Source organism: Oryzias melastigma, linkage group LG24, assembly GCF_002922805.2.
Source record: "Oryzias melastigma strain HK-1 linkage group LG24, ASM292280v2, whole genome shotgun sequence".
NCBI classification, from domain to species: Eukaryota; Metazoa; Chordata; class Actinopteri; order Beloniformes; family Adrianichthyidae; genus Oryzias; species Oryzias melastigma.
Window position 1 is genome coordinate 14,610,451 of NC_050535.1, and position 21,403 is coordinate 14,631,853.

The 21,403-nt window shown below is 38.5% G+C and overlaps 1 protein-coding gene across 1 annotated transcript in view; it reads right to left on the reverse strand.

Annotated features, from left to right (window-relative positions):
- Positions 1–21,403, reverse strand: part of nbas (NBAS subunit of NRZ tethering complex) — a gene marked incomplete in the record, with an annotated part of 171,345 nt that overhangs the window by 50,054 nt on the left and 99,888 nt on the right. Inside the window, 4 exon segments of the mRNA XM_024290805.2 lie at positions 1,594–1,934; positions 7,087–7,337; positions 15,963–16,073; positions 16,190–16,413. Of these exon segments, the coding sequence (XP_024146573.1) occupies positions 1,594–1,934; positions 7,087–7,337; positions 15,963–16,073; positions 16,190–16,413 (927 nt within the window).

Consider the following 21,403-nt stretch of genomic DNA (forward strand, 5'->3'; position numbering starts at 1 on the left):
AGATTTATAGATTCATATTCAGCAACAACTCCACCAGGACAGGATGATAGCAGAGCTCTATGGAGCTACTGTGAGGCCATAAATATTTGAAACCCAAATAAAACATTTTGAAAAAAATGTTGGTGTTTGATTAAAAAAATGCAAAATGTAAAAAACTTTTTGCTATTCTGAAATAAACTTAACTATTTTCAGCTTCAAATGTTCTGTTTTTTAGGTTTCAAAACTCAAAAATGATTTTTTTTAACTTTTAACTCTGAAGGGGCTAGAATGGCGTCTTGGAGGCGCGATTTGTACAGGATAAAACTGCTTTTTACACCCGCACAAAAACCATTTTCTGACTGTAATTATAACAGTTCTAGGAGTCAGTGAATGCACCGGGATGGACCCTCATTGGTTTTGATTGGTTCTTCGTGTTAGCCCCGCCCCAACGCACCCCAACAGGGCCAAAAGTTTTGAAACTGAAATTTTCAGATTCGAAAACGAAAAAAAAAAGAGTTGAAAGTAAAAAAAAAAAAAGATTTAAAACAAAAAAAAAAGTTTTGAAATTTACATTTTTAGTTTTGAAACCTAAAAAAAAAAACAGCTGAAAATAATTAAGTTTATTTTAGAAAAGCAAAAAGTTTCGGACATTTTACTATTTTTTTGGCTAAACACCAACAGTTTTTTCAAAATGTTTTATTTGGGTTTTAAAAATAAATGGCTGCATAGAGCTCGGGTTATCCTGACAACTTGCTAAAAGTCAATTGCATCTATTTTGCAGCATGAACAACAAACAGCACATCTGTAGTTTCCCATTAAATTACATTTTAAGAAAAGTGTGACAGCAGGTAAGGTCCAGCAGGACAAGACTCCTCTACTGACGGTTAAAAAATGGGAAAAAAAGAAGGAAATAATAGAGGACGATGAGGGTAATCTGCATGTTAAAGGCACAGAGGGAAACAGTGCCTGTTGGGAATTGGAGTTTAATTGGGTCTGAAGCAGAGAGGGATCAATCGAGCCTCTGAGAGTCACAGGGAAAAAGAGGAGCCATAAAGCCAAAATGGAAAAAGAAAAGGAAAGATCTGGGAAGGGTGTTGGCAGGGTGCCACTATGAGAGGAAAAAAAAAAAAAAGAACAGTGGGCTACTATTGATAAGACACTTTAATCTACTGGCGGACAATTATTCACAGTGTTGTAATTATATGGCTGACATTTCAAGGGAAATTTCATAATTTCCCTTATATGTCATGATGTGTGTTTGGAGGCCCTGGAGTTTAGATGTGAGCAGAATATCTAAAATTAGGAGGGAGCTTTTTGACTTCCTGAAAAAAAATTGATTCGGAGCAGCAGCTACACAACAGAGAACAGAGTGGGGAGTGTGACATTTTGATGTAGTGAGGGAAAATCCACACCATCCTTTCTCATGTGCAGCATGAATCCTGTCTGGGTGGCTGCTTGGCACTTTCAAGACTGTATGAATGTTACCAAATTGTGCTCACCTCCCTCCTGCTCCAGCCTCAGACTACAACAGAAGCAACAAATAGCCTCTTTCACATCCTAATGTTTCTACCTCGGCCTACCGTGCAGCAGTTCATGTCGTGTTCCCCCGCTAACCTTTTCGACTGCGTCAGGAGAAAATGTGATGCTGTCCAGGAAGCCGACGGCATCAGCAGGAACCATCCGGTCTAGGTATTTTGCGCACGTGTCGTATGCATGCAGGTAGTCCGAGTCGCTCTGTGGGGGTCTCTTGAGCAGCTGGGAGTCTCCTTTCCAAAACAGCTTCTGCAGCCATGTTGCATGAACTGCACTGGGGGAAACGGTGGCCCCTCCGCCTCCCGGCAAAGGCAGCCGATTGACGAGTTTGGAGATGGACAGCACGTTCTGGCTGGACAGAACGGGCTGCAGAGTTGCCAACGGGTCAGAGGATTCATCAGTCAGCTTTCGGTAGTTCACACCTGCAGGCGATGAAGAAATAAACATGATGAACACATGGCTACGAATTTTCATTTCCAGAATTTTCATACGGTGAACCAGGAGCGTCCAAATTTTTTTTGCAGAGATTTGGTGAAGTGAAAACCATTAAGCCCAACATTCCTTGAACCATTCAATAACATTACGTGCAAATGAACTATTTCATGAGGTGTGCAGAGGGTCATCTCCACAGCCCAGAAGATCGTTGGTCGCCCTTTCCCACCTCTAGAAGAACTGTACAATTCCTAGTGCCTCAGGAAAGCTGAAAACATTTCACAGGATTAATCCCACCCCAGACATTCTCTGTTTACACTTCTGCCTTCAGGCAGAAGATACAAAACAAATATATCAAGGACAAGTCAATTAAAAATCAGTGTTTATCCCAGACCCATCACATTTTTAAACGCTGCTAGAAATTGAGTGGCTTTTTAATGCAATGTTTTCACTTCTTTGTATGATTATATGGGTGTGTGTATTTAAATTTATTCATTTTGTATGCTTTTTTTAAAATTCTAGTCATTTAATAAACTAATGAATTAATTTACAAATCCAACAAAAGGAGACTGCACTCAATTTTGTTGTATAATATAACATGATAATAGTTATTCACAAACATTTTATTTCAACTTTTCATTTTTTCACATTGTTCTTTGTAAATTTGTAATGTATTTATTGCATTTTATTGTACAGCTTATCTCCTTATTTTACTCCTTATTTTATTAGCTTTTAACATATATGTAATTTGTACATTTTTACAGTTCTTAGTGTTTTTACTGCTTTTAGTGTCATCGTGACCAGAGGACCACAGATAAGTCCAGCCTCTTGGAAAATTCTAGCTTTTTTAAAACCATGTGTTTCGTCCTTTTTTAATCATTTTTTATTAATTGCTTTTAAGTAAATAAATTCTAAAAAATCTACAAAATTACTGTCAATTTTTCCACACCCAGTTAGCTTGTTGTAGATAGCATGTCTTGTCCGATAGTCGCTCTCGATATTTAATTTCTTGCAAACAGACACATTCTCTTAGCCTATTTGACAGACACAGTTGTTTCATATTTCAGTTGATATTTTAAAAATTAGCTATAAAGTGTCACACAAGGGTTGGATGACAATGTAACATATTTATCAATAAAGAAATTGTACGTACAGTTTTTAGAAAAAGTCAGGGGCTACATGTTATTGATTTTTTAAAAGGAGCTGCTTTTACCCCACGAACTTTGGACATGCCAGTAATGACAAGGAAGGATGTAACGATTCTTCATGAATCGGTCAAAAAATAAACCTCATCAACATATTCATCGATGCAGAAAATTAAAAAAATTGGTCTGTCATGGCCTGTGCCTAAATTCAGAAAAATGCAGAGCAGATGTCATTTCTTCATGCAGGCCCGCAGTGAGTGTGTGCACGCTTGTGTGTGTGGGCATAGTGGGTTGTCTGCGTGCTGTTCAGCTGCACTTTTCTCCTAGGAAATTCCCGCAGCTCCTTTGGATTTAAAAGTTACACATAAGTCAGTCCCTGCATGATTTCGGGATGCACAACTATTAACGCAAATTCAAGCAAGCCTGAAATGTGTTCCTCACCCTGCAACTTTACATTTTCACCGCAACTTTGACCCATCTACCGTGACAACAGTCATGGGTGATGACACAGCTTCACGACCGTGCTCTTTTTTATTAACGGTCATTTGCGCTGAGGGCGTGCGCGCGCAACAGCTGGAGGGGGGGTAGTGCTAAGCGGGCGTGGAGCGGTACGTCACATGGAACAAAACATGAACAGAGTATGAAAGGAATTGTGATCATTTTAGTATCATGTATAAATGTTTATTTGTACTGAATCCTTTATGTTAGTAAGAAAACTGACAGTTTGATGTAAGGGGCAAAAAGAAAATGTATTTGGCCTTAAATACCTTTAATTCATTGTGTTCAGAAAAAAAAAAAAAAAAAAAATCGAGAAAAATCAAAAATCGTGAGTTTAAAACTGTGAATCGCATTGTGGCTTGACTGAATTGTTCCATCCCTACATGCTACTCTTGTACATTTACATATGACATGAACAAACCATGTGGCTCATTGATCTGATATGCAGAAGATGATCAATAATCCATTATAAACCAGAGAATCACTTAGAATAAAGTCCATATGTGACCTGTCAGAACGCAAGGCTGTGGGTCTGAGCGAGCGTGCAAAGTTCGGTCGACAACCTATTAGTGTGCACTGTCTTCTCTCCTGCAGGACTTCTTAATCGTGTGTTTGTGTGCATGAGAGCCAGTGACATGCTCTCTGTGCTACCAGACAGACACATTGCCGTGGCAACACCACGGCCTGTCTGGGCTTTAAATATTTAATGCAAGTCTGCCTGTGGGGAGGGCTCTCTCAGCGATGTTCGGGATCCCTTCACACACATAAAACTCTCTATTCCGAGCGCACGCAACACTTTCAGACAGACAGTTAAACCACAGATAAGAGTTACATGCACTTACACATGTACTCTCATTCCCTGTGCCCCGTCGATTCCTCTGCTTCGGCGTTTCTCATCTCTTTCCTCAGGAGAACCCGCTCAGACAGTCACCTGGTACTGTCTGGAACTGTGATGAACGCTGAACATGCACCACCTGTCTCCAAACCGTCTGAACGCCTCTGGAAGTACATCCCGGTGTGTGCCTTTGCACCCGTCTGTTCTGTAACCGCGCCTCTGTCAGAGTTGGATTATCTTGGCCAAAAGTTAGCAGCCATGGAGACACCGCAACAGCTTGTGTGTCAATTTTATCGCAGAGAGTGTGAATATGTGGGTTACATTTTAACACTGCATGTGTGTGTGGAAGGGTGAGAGAGAAATACAAGCGTGGAAACTTTTGGAGCAAAGGCGAACATTTCAACCGTGTATCTTCTACATTTTATGTTTTTATTCAAAGGAAAAAAGAGATATTTCGGTCTAACACTTCAAATGATTCAAATGACGTTTTCATACAAGTGCAAGCAGACACTACTTATGTAACTGTGATCCTGTGAATATAGAAACATGGTGTTCCGAGTACGAACTGTATAGAAAAAAAAGACACCAATTTGTGGGTGGGATTGCAGTAAAGCAGCAATTTAACGACTGGAAAGTACTAAGCAGTCAAAGCAAAAAGCAATCCAGCTCATATTATAACAAAAAGTACACTTGAAAACATTCAAATCATCCTTCAAAAATAGTATTTTACTATACTACAACACTAAACTTACAACATGGATGCCATCATTTTTTTTATAGTCCTCCTTAAACTTAATATAATCTGCACTATGACCACGAATTCACCTCTAATTTGACGCTCTGAACCACAGAAGTTTACATTAAATGTAAGTAATGATTTTTTGTTGTAGCATGACCTTTTTAAAGTTATAAAACTGTTATGTATAATTGAGTGCTGGACGCTCTGCGCTAAAGCTAGCGGACTGGTGATTATTGGTGACATCATTGAACGAAAGTGTTGTCCAATTGATAGCTGGGTCCGAATTCCTCACTATACAGTGTGTTTGCCATTGTCTAGTGCTGTCTGAATCTACTAATTCCAAAACCGAGTGCACTACAAATTTCCCATAAGTCTTTGCGAAAAACTAGCCTGCATCAATGCTCTCTTGATTAGCGAATATAGACCACAATGCATTGCGGTTGAACAATTTCCAACAAAAAAAAAACGTGCTTAAATGTAATTTTTAAATAAATCATCCACATTTTCACCATCAGAACACAGTGGAGTCATAAATAAACATTGAGAAATGTTGATTCGATTTTCACTTCGTGAAATCTGTCCGGAGTTTAGAAAAACTAAAGAAAAGTAGTGAACATTGTGTCCAAACTGCTTTTAAAATCCAGGGCATATCATTTTTTAGTAGTTAGGGGTTAGGGAGGGAATTCGAACAACCTATGAGACCCTATTTTTTCATAAGGGCTACAAATGAAGGAGAAGGGAAGAATTCGGATTTTGCTTATGACTTTGCTGTAAAGATGTGATCTGACATTTTTTTTTTACTTTTATGGAAATCCAAAAATTGAGCAAGAATTTAAGAAAAAAAACGATTAAAATTTCTGGTGAATTCAGTATATTCAGTTTAATGATCTCCAATCAAACAAGTATTTGTGTAAATTCATAAAACATCCAGCATCTCTCTTTATAGGATCTAATTCAGCCAATTAGTCTGAATGTCAGCATGCTTTCGGAGCTCACAGTTTGTGAGCATTCAGCCCGTTTGTTTTTTCGAGCCCCCTCGTACGGAGCAAAGAACAATGGAGCAGACAGTGACAGCATGACGCTCGCCTTATTAACATTTGGAGTGTTGAAGCAAATCGCTCAGAGATGTGTGCATATGACGCGTGTGTGTGTTCAACAGAGACATGTGTCACTGGTAAAAGCTGTGGTGTTAACAGGAGCAGAAGGAGGAAGCGAGGCGTGAAAACACAGATGACACTTGGCTGACCTTTACTGAACTTCAGCGAGAAGTGGCTGCATCTTTGCGCGGGCAGAAACAAAGTTTGAGCGCCCGAGCGGCAGAAGTGAACCGGTGACGTGCCGGTCAACCTGTTCTTTCAGGCCATTAATGAAAAGCACTTCGCTCCAAACTCCAGACTCCAAACGGGACAAAGTGTCCTTTTTTTGTTGTTGTTTTGCTTGTTTGAACTCTTTCTCTTTAAAGTTTCTGAAGTTGTTAGATAAAAAAAACAAAAAAGATCAAATGACAAGATGAAAGGTGACAAGTGTAACTCTGGAAGAGTAGAGATGTCAACATGCCATGTTTTATCTCTTTTTCAGAGGAAAATATTATCAGTTTCTCTTTTATTCAAACAGTCTTGTTGGTTTTTCCTTTTGATCTTGGATGACAGTTCCTGACTCAAAGGTCATCTGTTGGGCAGAAGAAATGTCAGCAGCTGTTTGCCACTCATCAATCATGTCCTGTTGGATTATGTTTAGACCTTCTACACCAGAATTGATTTTGCTGACATAAAAGGCGGTAAGCCGATTTTCTGCCAATCACATGGAGGTTAAGCCTTTAAACTCGAACCCTTTCGACCAGATGCTCCTCAGAAAAACGTGAAGCTGTTTTTCACCTTGATCTCCTGTCATTAGCTTGCAATAAAATAAGTCGGAGTGCACCTCACCGTTTGCAACAACTCGAAGCTTTTTGAGGAGCTTGACGTGGGAGTTTGGCTTGATGGTGGCGAGGACATACGGCTCACATCCTGCAGCATCCAGCAAGGTGTAATAGTAGAGGAGGCGCCCCAGATCGGTTCCTTCCACCGTCGGGAAGACATATTTGGTCATGTGGGTGTGGAAGGCCTCGGGGTCACTTTTCAAGGTCTCAAACAGTCTGAGGGAGTCGCTGCGGGCTTCAATTTCCTTAGTGGAAAGACTGAAAATGAGAAGAGCAGATAAGCGATTTGGTCAATTAAAAGTTTTCAGCCTTTCCAAAACCTTCTCGGTTATCTACTACAAAATAAAAACCCATTCATTGGTGGACAAGATGTGAGCACTTGAAATTTCCTGTAACCGAATGAGCCGTTTGTTCGAGAGCAACAATAACAACCTCAACATTATTACAATACGAGCCGTTCACATAAGCAGGCGCAGCCGTCATGTCCAACAAAGATAAGGAAAAAGGAGAAATTGAAAAGCGGACAAAAGCCTACATTTCATCAACAGCAAATCAACTGACAAACGCAGCACCGGAGACTGTTTTGCTGCAAAGTAATTTCTGAAAACAGCGGCGTAAAAACAAGCACGGCGATGCGGGCTTATCACCAAACATACAGCTTTTCAAAAAAATTAGTAAAAAACAGAAATTCTTAGGTTTCAGTGAAAAACATACATCTGAAAATGTGTTCTTTACTGGCATAAAACAAAGCAAAACTACAAGACAAAGAACAAGAAATGAAGGCTGTGTTAAGGTGGGAAAAAATGTCTGTGTGTAAACTTAATCAGCGAGTTGTGCAGATCCTATGCGGCTTTGTCAAGCATGTGGAGCAGCAGAACTAAAAGTAAGTCTGAGACTGACTGTGGAAAAAAAAGAATCCAAGCAAAGAGCACAAGAAAGAAAGGAAACAACTGTGGAGAGCCACAATAAAAGGCAAAACCTGGACAGGTACAAAGATTATTCTGGCAAAGGCAAAGCATGGTTTGCTGCATGTATTCAGGGAGCAATCTATGGCTGAAGGAGTGTTTATGGGAACTGAACTCTTTTAGTCTGCAAGGAAGGAAAATATCAGGGAGAACAAGGCTATTCTTAGACTCTCCATTGTGGAAAGCTTGGTGGCTTTTACTAAAACCTCAACAGAAATAGCATAGCTACATTATTCTGAACAACAGAAGCAAAGCAAACTAAATAAAAACCTGAATTTCTTTTAGTTTCTATCATTCGTATTGTCAGCACCGACAGGAAAGAATGTATATAGACATAAATTGGCTAACCTTGTTGCCCTAGTAATGTATTTTGGTGGGTATTTAGAGCCTTAGTGCAGTTTAATTTTTCTCCAATTACTTTTTAAATTACATTTATTCACATTTTCTTGTACTTCATGAGCTCAGCAGGAGACCACAATGTGCTTGTTTGAAAAATTTAAGAATTAGGATGAGTGCTGGTCCAATACAGCAGGCACACATGACACAAATCTGATTCTTTTTTTTATTTGTATTTTTACCTATAACCAACCTTTTCACAAGATTGGGTATCTTCTTAATTCTCTTTCCTGTTTTGATCAGCTCGGTTACCTTTTCCCATAGATTTTTTGACAGCTCTTTAGCTTTTTTACATGACTTAGAATCCAGAAATGTCATTGCAGCATAAATGAAGGATGCAAAGGTCTGCTGTCCAGAATCTCCAAGACTTTTTTCATTGATTACAGGTAAATGAGTCACAGGTGAGGATGGCTACCTTTAGCTGCTATCAGGACGCATCAGCTTGTGTGCATGTTTTCAGAACAAAGTCATCAGCGTATGGACATTTTTGAACAGGGTCATCTGGGAAGTTTCAGTTGTCATTATGATTAAAAAAGGATATTTTTTGACAATAAATGACTTCACCCAAGTTTTTATGTTATCGTTTATATTCTATGAAAAATTACTAGGAAGTCATCATTTCTTCCAGGGTACGTACATTTATGAGCATAACTGTAATTGCAGATAAATGTATAAAAAGTAACTGTCAGAATTGGACAGCATAAAGATCTCCAACAGTAAATCTCACTGATTAGCTTCAAATAAAGTTTAAAAAGTGGTTACTGATCATTTATCTTCACCAAACGCATTTTAAAAATATCGGCAAATTGGATTAAATTATTGTGGATCAGAAATGTAATTTAGAAAGCCATAAAAAAGTATATCCAAACAAACTGTTACACAAAAAGTAATTCTGTTTTTTATCCCAATTTCTAAAAATGATATTATTTACATTTTATATGAAATTAAAAATACCTTCATCAAGTATGTTTAAACTTCTTCTTAGTACTTTTGCAGTTTTTTTTAACCAGTTGTGCTTTTTATTCTTGTGCAAGTAAAAGTTTAGAGGATATTTTTCTACTTGCACTTATATTTATTGTATTTTAAAGTGAAACTACTCCTACTTGAATACAATTTTTGGATACTCTACCAGCTTCTGAGCAGAAATACTAATAACCAAGATGGTTTCCGGTTTAACTCCAAGCCCCGCTTTGTCATTTTCCGTCTCTCCCTCTTTTCCTTCATGTGATAACCATCCTTCTATTTACTCAACTTGGGAGTTTTCCCTCCTTGGCTTTCCACCTCTCTTTGGTGGGCATATTTCTCCCTGATAGCTTTATTACCAGCCTGCCGCACAAAGCCACTTCTGCTCCCTGGGTGGCGTCCCTCTGAGGGCGCAATAGATTTCTCACTCAATCTTTGTTGTATGCCGATGCAATATCAGAAGCTTGTCATTAGAATAATATCTTCCTTTTTATGTTTAAAAGCTAGACAGAGAGGGAAGCGGTTTTGATCAATTCTGAAATCTGTGCAGTTTCTTCTCATCCTTCAGTTCCTCCTTTTTCTAAATTAGTGTGTTTTTATGTGATGCATGGATCAACAAACAAAACCAGCTCAACAACATTTTTAAATTCCGAGGCATTTTAACTTAAAGACGCACTAGACAACCGTGACTAAACTGTAAGAAAGCTTTAGCCTGATTATTCAGCACATCATTGTTTTTATGGTTTATGCAGGCGGCATTTCATTTATGCTTGTATGTGCTGCTAATTTGTTTACCACTTGCTCTCCAGCAGGAGGTTGTTTGTGCAAAAGAGACTTTGCAAACAGCAGTTTTTGCCTTTGAAGAACAAAAGGGCTGCTTTTTTGTACAAATTAGCACAATTCGCTACGATTAGCACAACACAAAAGTTGCTAAAACACACAATTCAGAAAGAAGAAGAAACAAATCGAATAAGAAGCGGAGATCATTTTCTTTTTAAGTGGCATCAAATTATGATTAGTTGAAGCAAATGATTGCCAACTACAGATATTTGTACCCCTGGGGCTTTTCAGGTACACTACAGAGGGTAAATGAAATGCTGCACACACTAGAACAATTGGCAAAATTTGTTTCTTTATCATCTTAAGAACTTAAGAGTTTAGCAAATAAAAATCGGGCATTCAGCAGACCCTATGGCGTCAGTTTCCATGTATCTAGTGCTATGACAGCAATGTAGAAAGGTGAGGATAATTATCATATGGTTTTGTTTATTTTGCTATTATTATATGCTATTATTAGAATTATTACAATTTTGTGATGTTCACAGATGTTGAGTAATGTTCACAGATTTTGCAGGACAAAGAAATTTGACGATCCTTGATCAAGAGCTCCAGAGTGTATTGCTGTCTAGAATACAACGCTTTAAGGTTGCATCTTGTAACCATGGTAACCAGAGCCCGTTCAGGGTTTACTAAAACATACAGACACTCTAATGCATTAGAGTCAAACTCAGTGGCACAAGGGGTCAAAATCCAAAATTCACCTTAGGTCGGATAAACATTTATTGAACACTCTAAAACTAATTTTTAAAAATTTAAAAACCATACATTTTTAACATAATTATGAACTAGATATATAGCATTACCTGCGATAATGCTAGTGTGAATGCTGTAAGCCGAATTTGGCTGCTGAAGACGCTGGTGCTGATAGCTGAAGATGCTGAAATTGATAGCTAAAAATGCTGAAGCTGATAGCCAGCTAAAATATTAGCTAAATGCAAAATTAGCCTAAAAAACTTAAAAAAAATAAATAAATAAAAAATAAAAAAAACAGCTAGAATGTAGCTGAAAAAAATAGTTAAACTTCAAAATAGCCTAAGACAGAAAAAAAAACTTTAATTAGCCAAAACAGCGAACATGTACATGTCAATCAAACTCCACAACAGCCTAAAAAAACTAACAAAAAATCTAGATTAGCCAAAACAGCTAGAATGTACCTGAAATATTAGCTAAACTCCAAAATAACCAAAAAAAAATCTTAGTAAATGCTAAAATAATCCGAAAAGCTATCAGAATGACAATTTTTAAAACTTTAAAACTGTAACTTTTTGACATAATTATAATAAAAAGGCAGAATATTATTTCAGAATAAATCAATTTAAACCTTTAAGAACTTTCAATATTTTACCCTCCATAAATAATATTTTGTCAAAATTATAAAAGGAAGAAATAAGCGCAAGATAAAATCGGGGCATTAATAACAATAAAATAAAATGATCTGGAGGGCTGGATAGAATTACCTGGAGGGCCGGATCTGGCCCGCGGACCTTGACTTTGACACGTGCTCTAATGTTAAAGCTACAGACATACGGGGCATTCAATGCATGTTCAAGAACGCAATAAACGCAGGTGTAATGTGGATTTAGTGCGTGTCCACCACCTACAGCTGGAAGAGGCCTAATCTAAAATGTCAAAGCAGTGCAAATCTTGTGAAACTTTCTCCAGGCTCTTTATTTCATGAATCTATTCCGATATATGAATATAGGTCTTATAAAGTGTTTGTTTTATAGTTATTGGATTGTTTGTTTTATTTCCAAGCATTAAAGCTTTCCACTATTTGCAATGAATATCAGAATTAGACTGGCATTGATCAACTACCTGCAGTGCTGCAATACATTTTAACTTCTGTGTTTCAGAGTAAAACTGGATTCCCCCCAAATAGCAAAGAAAAAAGAAACACTCCAATAATTTTTCCGTCAAACTTTGCAAAGACCACAGGGGGAAAAAACAGTACATATTATTCACCTGCAGGCTGGTAAAAAATATTTTTTAGTCCTTTATTAAATTTAGTTTCTGTCACAAATCCACCATGGATTAATTAGTAACTTTTTTCAGATGTATTCTTTAGACTTTGTAAGTCCTGGCCAGTAAACACATCTCTGCTCTCTAACACTTTACATCCCATCATTATCAGTGGCAGTTTCTTCAGATAGAAGAAGAAAAGCCTTTTGCTGTGTACTTGTAAACCCTTTTGTGTTTGAGACGAAACTTTATTCATTATATATTTTGTTGGATGAAAGAGAAAGAAAAATGTGGGAGAAATATTGAGAAGGAGAAGGAAGGTTTGTGCGACAGAAAAGCTGTGGGGAGATTAAAAAAAAAAGATGTCAACAAGAAAAACAACAATGTCACACTTTAATAATCACAAATATTATTAATTTTTCTGAGCGCAAAAAACACACCCACTAAAACATTAATGCAAACACAAAAAAGAGAAAAGCAGACTGCAAAGCCATACAGTCATTACATGCCTCAACATTCTTTATAGCTCTTTCTGTGAGTTTACCGTTGACTATAAGTGAGAACTGGACTGAGTAACCTCTCCCCCTTTGCGTTCCAAACAGGAAGTACCTGCTGGCTCCAAGAACCCAAAATCCCATAGAGAAATAAAACGCTATTACTCAGTACTACTTCTTAATTCTGTTTTTTTTAAAGATATTTTTTCTTTAGGACAAGTTATAAAAGTAGACGGTACTTGCTAGCCACCATGTTAAAGGTTTGACACATTCTCCCAAACTCCCTTTAAGAGATATAGGGGGGTGGACTTCAAACCAGAATAGAAACAATGACTCTGACAGACTTGGAATGATTACCAACATCGCTGGCTTCATGGCAAAACCCGAATCCCCAAAAAATGGCAACGGACTTCATTTCATTGGAGTCAGAAACAAGTCATTTTCTGAGTGACATCAAACTCGCTCAGTCCAATTCTCATGTACAGTCAATGGATTTTACATTTAAAAGAAATGCAACACTAAAACATGTATATGTTAAAAGATGCTACCATTTGATCACATCCACTCTGCTATATAGAGGTTTATGAAAAATGTCAGCCTCATTTTATTGTGACTCCAACTGAGGCTTTGGTAACAAGTTGATGGACCCGATCAGTAGTTTCATTAATTATACAATGCAGCAGGATGTTCATTTTCTGAATTATGGTCTCATTCTAGTAAAAAAGGTAATAAAAGGGCGTGCATGAGTTGAATGTGAAGTCTAAGCATTACCTAAAAAGTACTTGATATAATATTCATGTGGATGCATTCTTTTACTCCAACCTTGAATTTACTTCAATATTTCCCAATAAACGTATTTAAACAGTTTTTCTAAAAATTCTGGATGGTTCTCCATAGATTTAAAAAGCTATTAGCAGATGAAGCCACTCTGCCATTATGATTTTCAATGTTTTTTTTGGCTTTTTGGATACCAACATAAACTAGAAAAGTTGCATACCTGCAGTAATGCTAGTGTGAATGTTTTTTGTGCTAAAAGTTGCTGAAGATGCTGGAGCTTTTCGCTGGAAATGGTGCTTGGACATTGTTGCTTGAATACTAAGCTAAACTCCAAATTAGCCTATAATTCCTCAGTAAACTAAAATGGTAAATAAACGTTAGCATGTTGCTAAGATAGAAGCTAAACTCTAAATTAACCTTAAGAAACCAGTAGATAGCAAATCAGCCAAAACGTTAGCATGTTGCTAAGATTGAAGCTAAACTCCAAATTAGCCTAAAATTCTCCAGTAAACTAAAATAGTAAATAAACGTTAGCATGTTGCTAAGATAGAAGCTAAACTCTAAATTAACCTAAAAAACAGTAGATAAAAAAACTTTAGCATGTTGCTAAAATATTAGGTACATTTCAGGTTTACAAAAAAACTTTCGCATGTTGCTAAAATATTAGGTACATTTCAGGGTTTTTTTTAAATTACTGTAAAAGATTAAAACATAGCCCATTAATATGTTTAAAGGCTTGTTGCTAATCTACTTAAAATATATATATAAAAAATTGAAGACTTTCTTAGTAATTTTCTATGGGGCATATTTTGCTCAATATTTCAAAAACTATAAAGTTTATGAATACTAAAAATACAACCAGTAATGTCCTGAACGTTCTGAAAGCAAGATTGTGATGACTAAGCATTCAAACAATCAGGCTTTTAAATCTTTAACTAACTTAGAAGTCAAATAACTGGGTAAGCTTTCTGTAAGTTGATGGGTAAACTAAAGAGAAAAGAATAAAAGGCATTTTCCAGACAGCAAGGGAAGACTCTCCAGCTGGAAAAACAAACACACACTTCTAATCTGTCACAGCTCTGTTGTCATGAATGTGTTTACACAGCTTGCTGGCTTCCAACAGGTTAAGCGGCAGTGACAGTAGCGCTAACAGGAGAAAAGCCTGGCAGCAGAAAAGAAGACCGCATTTTCTTTGGAGCTAAACATGCCGTTTCCTCATTGATTGTTCAAAAATAATAGGTATTCCAGTATTATAAACAGATTTTCCACTGTGCGGAGTCATGTACCAGACAGAGCAACTTCTTCGTGGATCTAAGGTCCCGCCGTTTCAGCACCACGGACAGCTCTAGGAAGTACAACATCAATATATCAGAGCAGAACAAATTGGAGCTGTCTGCGGTGCTGAAAGTGGGCTGCCAGATATGTAGCAAGTCAAGAGCCCAAAAATGGCACAATCCAATAAAGGTGTTATTCCTTGGGGGTATAAAGTTGGCTTTTCAAAGCATGCAACAATCCATCACCAGATCTTTGGAGCTGATAGCTTTCAGGGTCGACTATTACCATGTCAGAAACGCTGCACTTAAACTGCACTGTAAAATATGCTAAAAAAATGTATGCTGAGAGGCTGTGTGGAGACGGTGGTAGCCACTAACTTTTTACCAAATTACATTATGACACAAAACGAATGAACTATCGCTATGCAAGAACCCAAATCTGACCCCTGAGCAGGACTCGGCATTGAGCTTTAACTGGCCACTAAACAAGTCGCCTAACGGAAATGCAAAGAATTTATTTCCCTGCAGGGATCAATAAAAGTCAAAATTCCATATTGCACCTCTGCTCTTCCTTTTAAATTCCCCTTCTGCTTTATTTCTATCATTTCCTGCTTCCGTTCAACCGTTAAATCAATACGCATATTGCAGGAGCTCCTCGTCAAGATTATAGGATGAATATCCTTCACACATTTGTCTTGATCTTGAGATTTTGGCGTAAACACACACACACAAAAGAAGTGAGAGGGTTTGAAGACGGCAGTAATTTATCGTTAAGTGGAGTCCATAAAGCATTTCCTTATATCAGAATTCGACAGGGTATATTTATCATAGATGAATGCGTTAGCGCCTGCAAAACACACACAACCCTGAAAAGGGATTTCATTAAAACAAGGAAAGGTGCAGAGCTAGTCAGATACACTAGTTTATGAAGTCAGAGAGCAAATAAATTATGGAAATTGTCAAAGACACGCTTTGAGTCTCTGAAACACAAACATTCAAAACATGCAAATACTCTCTGGGGTATTTAAATATTCTTTTTTTTAAAGTTCCTCACAAGAGAAAGTTTGTATTATATTATTTTTATTTCAGAATCTTAAATGAAGGAAGGATTTGCACAAACAACTTTTGATTAAATGAGGTTATAAAAGGGATAAAAAGTTTAAAGACAAGTGAAAAAAATCAGAGAAGCCAGACTGACAGTAAAGTGTGTATTACCTGCTATCTGTGAAGAGAAACTCCAGGTGAGTCATGTAGACCTCCCACAGAGAAATGCTGTAACGCTTTGCCAGAGACAGAGCGATTCTGTACACGCTGTCATCCAGAGTCCTGAGCAAAAACCAAAGAAAGACTCAGAACAAGAACATCCCGTCGTCAGCAGACGTGCTTGAGGGTATAATACTTAGAATATGAAACAGAATGTATTTCTTCCCCTGAGTTCTTACTCTGTGAGGCCCAGAATTGTTGCTTTCTTGTAATCAGAGTCGCAGCTGAAGCGCTGGACGTCCACTCCTCTGCCCAAACCCTGTAAGACCTGCGCCTGGGTGAAGTCCGTCAGGCGCTCGTTGTACACGTGGAGCTGGTTGATGAGTTTCTGCAGCTCCTCCGGCCAATCGGAATACGAAGACACGTGCTGAGTGACGGATTGAATCAGCTTCTTTGGGTCAGCCTTGGATGGGGGAAAAAAGTAAACCTTTATATTCTTCAAACAGAGACTCTGATTTCAAGCCAACTCCCACCCCAACCATCTTTTGACCAACTTTAAAAGAGTTCCCGGTGGTCTCTTAATTATGATTATACCACGGTCCGGGTGAACACTCGATTCTGATTGGCTGCTGGGTGTGGATTAAAAAAGTGTTAACCACGGGGATAATGCACAGCTAAAAAAGAAGTTCCGGTCACACAGCCCAAATGTTCTATATCACTGCGCGGGCTTCTTTAAACGTCCTTTTTCCTCATCATCTGATCTTTATTTAAGTTATCGTGAAGATCAGCATTTATATGGCTTTTCTTTTGCAAGGTAAAGGAGTACAAAGAAACAAATTAGTAACCCCCCACCCCATCATATTAGGCATATTTTCAGTATTTTTATTATTTTTTTTTTATTAGTTATTTTACTCATAAGACATCACTCTGGTGAATGGTGTATTCTTCTGTCTCACCACAAGAGGGAGTTTCTGTTTTTTGAGCAGGTCAAAAGAGTGGAGTCCACCGAAACTCCCTTAAAAAAAACAAAAAAAAACATTGAGACTTTAGTTGTTTGTGTTCTAGCTGCTCACTAAAGGCTAAACTTAAAAAAAGTGTCGGCTTAGTGCTGTGTTGCCATGTTACCGTGACAACAAACCACATCACGTATCAAATAATCTGTTTTTTGTGAAAAAAACGATCTAAACTGAACAAATAACAAGAATAAAGTACTACAAGTATTGATTTAATGGTATAAGCAGGATAATGCCCATCAAAGTGTGTGTTATGAGAAATTAGGGCAAGTTAGCCAAAAAAATTAGCATGTTGCTAAACTATAGATTTTTTGCATTAAAAACTTAAAAAATCTTATGAAAACATTTAAAGGTTTGTTGCTAATCTACTTAAAATTTTAAAATTTCCTATATTTTGCTCAATATTTCAAAAACTATAAAGTTTATGAATACCAAAAATGCAAGCAGTAATGTCCTTAACAAGATGGATATGTTGATACCAAGACTGCTGAAGTCGCTGAGAGTCTGATTGAGTCTTTACGTGCCAAAAAATATACAATAAGCAGCAGGAGAGTCAGTATTGTGTGAATACTTACTAAGGATTCACACAATTACAACTCAAATGCTCAAATGCTTCCGTTCTCCTAAACTCACTAAAAAAATGTTTCCTTAGACGCATTAATCGGAGAACCACAGGGGGCTAAAAAACTGCAAAAGCCACCGAGAGTTAAAGTGCTCTTTAAAGACAAACTTAAAACAAAGTGACACCTAAGACGGCCTAAAACGCATTATGCTGCGTGGTTTCTACAGAAGTCTTTGCATGACACACTAAAAGAGGCTATTTTCAAAAGAAGAAAAATTGCAGCAATTTTCAACAGTTGGAGGAAAAAAAAAGACGAAAGAGCCGAACAACCTTCCTGTAATTTTTTCTGGAGAGTGCCACAACTGAGTTAAATCAGGCACTCTTAGCATACAGCTTTTTTGCTGCAAGTCGAGAAATGATGGGTAGATGTATAAAGATTTGTGAGCTCCTGTGATTTCCACCCCATGGGGAATAAATTATTAGACACACATGATTGAAAGTGCCATGCTTAGATATGCTTGCTCCTCTGTTCTACTTAAATGAACCCCCAAATTTGTGTTTTTGGCACCTTATTTGATGTCGCCCGGCAGGAGGAGATGGTTTATTCACTGATCTTATTTGCATAAGGTAATTAAGGATGGTGGGAATGTGGGAGCTTGGAAACAGAGGTGTGTGTCTGTCTCAGTGTGCCGCTTCTTCTTCTTCTTCTTCCTCCTCCAGCTCGCAGCATTTGGTAAAAAAGCAGCAGCCAAAACACAGGACAGGGAAGAGTTTGTGGGGCCGAGAACGGAAGAGGGGAATTTAAAAAGTGTAGCCAGATAGGGAATCAGACAAGGGAAGTCAGGAGATTAAAGAGGGGAAGTGTGGAGGAGGGGAAGAAGAGGGGGATAAAGCTGAGGTATTTGTCAATGCTGGCACCATATGGGATGTCATTTTTCACTTGGCTATAAAGGAAGGAATCTCTGTATGTCTGACTATACTCACATATTTTTCAGCTTTTGCTACCCCTGAGGCAAAAGTCTCAGAAATGGAATGCTAATTTTCTTTCCTTTTCTTTTTTTTGCAGTGCAGCCGAGAAGAAAAATCATGACTTTGCCGGAAGAAGAGCTACGATCAGTCTTCAAGTGAGTTAGCAAAGCGCTCGACCGATCCAAACATAAGTTTTTACCATGTTCCTGTAGCGAAATTGACGCAATGCACAATTCCGCCACTAGGGGAAGCAAAGGAAATGCAAAACCGGCATAACAAGAGATCAAGAAATAAACATGAATGTAATAATAAGTGATTAGGCTACTAATTTGCTTATCTTAGCACTACTATGACAATGGATCTCTTCCCTGCATGCACCGTGACGGTCCAACTTTGAGTGGAAACGCTCACCTGAATTGTCTGGACCATTCTAAACTGTTCCGTATACCATAAAGAGCCCCGAGCAACCTCTGAAGATATTAAAGGTGAACATTAGGTCACACTATCTGCCTGTTTCCTTTAAAGCGAGAGACCAAAAGAGATCAAGGAGGTCTGCAAACAGGTAGGCCACAAAGCTTGTGGGAGAATCTCCTTTGATCTACACAGATGCAATAATAAGGTGGATCAAGAAAAGAAGACCATCCCTACTGTGAAATATGAAGCAACAGATACAGGGTACTGCTTGGCTGCATCTGGCACAATGTGTCAAAACCTCAAAACTAGAAAGACATTTTTGAGCAGAGTCAGAAATCTTAGTTTAAGTTCGAGGTCAGGGGAGAAACTACTTCCGACAGGAAAGTATTTATAACACAAAGAAGAATTGCTTAGAGCAAAACATTGAAGTGTTCTGATGTGGGCTTCTATTGAACCTGATCAAAATCCTATTGAACATAAGTGGGAGGAGCTGAAAAAGGCTGTCTGTGGTGCAGAGGAAGAGAAGTCGGCCTCTGAGTTCCAGTCTTGCCTGTCTAACCGATCTCTTGGTGGTTACAGGTTGGCGCCATTGACGATATATAAAAACTGGTGTGATATCACCAATAAAAAATGGTTTACTTCAGGCTCTAACGAAATGAAGTGAATCCAGTCAGGATTTTTTCGCTGTAAGGACCCTGCCATGTTAGAGCCAAACGTCATCAACATGTAGGTTTTAACATTACTGGTTACTTGGTGCACAAATGTTAGTGTGCTTATCCAAGTCTATCCACGTTTTAATCCTCAGAACACAACAGATAGATTAGTAATCTTCATCTTATGAGGTTTTCACTTCGGAAAATCTGTGACGTCATAGCTTCTCTGTAGAGAGCTAGCGAGCTCTGTTGAGGTGAGATAGCGAGCTCCACCTTAGCATGCTAGCCAGCTCCTCTGTGGCGAGCTGGTGACCTCCTCTGTAGCGAGCTAGCAAGCCCTGCTGTAGCATGCTAGGGACTACATCTGTAGCGAGCAAGTGAGCCCCGCTGTATCTAGCTAGCGAGCACTGTTGTGTGAAGCTAACAACCTCCCCTGTATCGAGCTAGTGATCTCTGCTGTAGCATGCTAGCAATCTCATCTGTAGTGAATTAGCAAACTCTGCTGTATCGCATTAGCGAGCGACTTTGCAGTGAACTAGCAAGCTCCAAGCTAGCGAGCTTTGCTGTAGTGAGCTAGCGAGCTCCGCTGTCCACCGGGCGGCTGGCTAGCATAGCGAGCCTATCCACTGAGTGTCCACTTAATCCAACTTTGGCAAACGCAGGTGGGGTCACCATGGAAACTGCGGATAAACCCAATCGGGACTCACATGTTCTGTCACTTTTACACTATATAGGACCCACTTGGCTTTGCTGGCTGGGTTATTTCTCAGAAGGCTAGGAGGATTTTGGCTTCTATTTTGTTTCAAACTTTTTAAACCTTTTTTTAAGGCAAAAACATAATTTAAAGTGACACACCATTTTCCGTTATCTTGACATGCATGCGTGTCTCTGAGCTCTGCCGCTGAAACAAATTTAAAATATTTTCCTTATTTATATATATTAAAAAAAACCTCACAAGCTGCTGTGGTTCTGTTCCAAACAGGCCTATTTTGAAGTTTCACAGCACAAGGAAGAATGACCCAAAGGGATAAAAACCACATGTGGGAAGAAAGTCTTCTGAAACTGTGATGGACAGGTCGATGTTTGAAGAACATGACTGAAATAAGGCTTTCATGATGAAACACAGTTTGCATAATCTCTCACCCTCCCTCTGTCATTCATCCACAGCAACGTGTCCTATCTGGATTATACACCCGACTCCTCTGAACCACTTCCTCTTGCTTCTCTGAAAATTCTTTATCCCACATTCCCTCATTACAAAGGAATCTCCAAAATCCTTCTTCTTTCTAATAAGTTCTGTTGTTTTTTTTTTTTGCTTCGAAGATGACTTCAAAGTACGATTCCCATTCTTTCTTTTTTTCATTTAAAAGCCGTGTTTAGTCTTCAAGAGAGGGTGTGTAAAGAAAACTGCACACAAAAGTACAACTTTACGAGCTAACCGTGTTTGATTGCAGGGAGGAAGCCCTTACTCTCTAACTCCCCTTCAGCTTTTTTTTTTTTTTTTCTCCACTGCTGCCACAGGCGGTTTTTCTGCGCTTCAAACAAATATAGGAGTAAGAAGTCAGCGACAAAGTCTCAAATGACTTCTGCCACACTCGCCTCCTCAATTACATTCTTGATCCCCCCTCCACCCCCCCAACGGTATTATATTTCAGTCACAACTCTACAACATCAGAATTCATTTTAGCTGTTTGCCCAAAGATGCTCGTCTTTATAATCAAATAAATATTTGTGCAGCTCCGTCTCGCTGCATAATTATTAACATTTCATCGCATGCTGCTGTTTTCTCTTTTGCCACCCACTGATTCTGTCAGAGCTCCGACTTTCACACATGCCACGGAA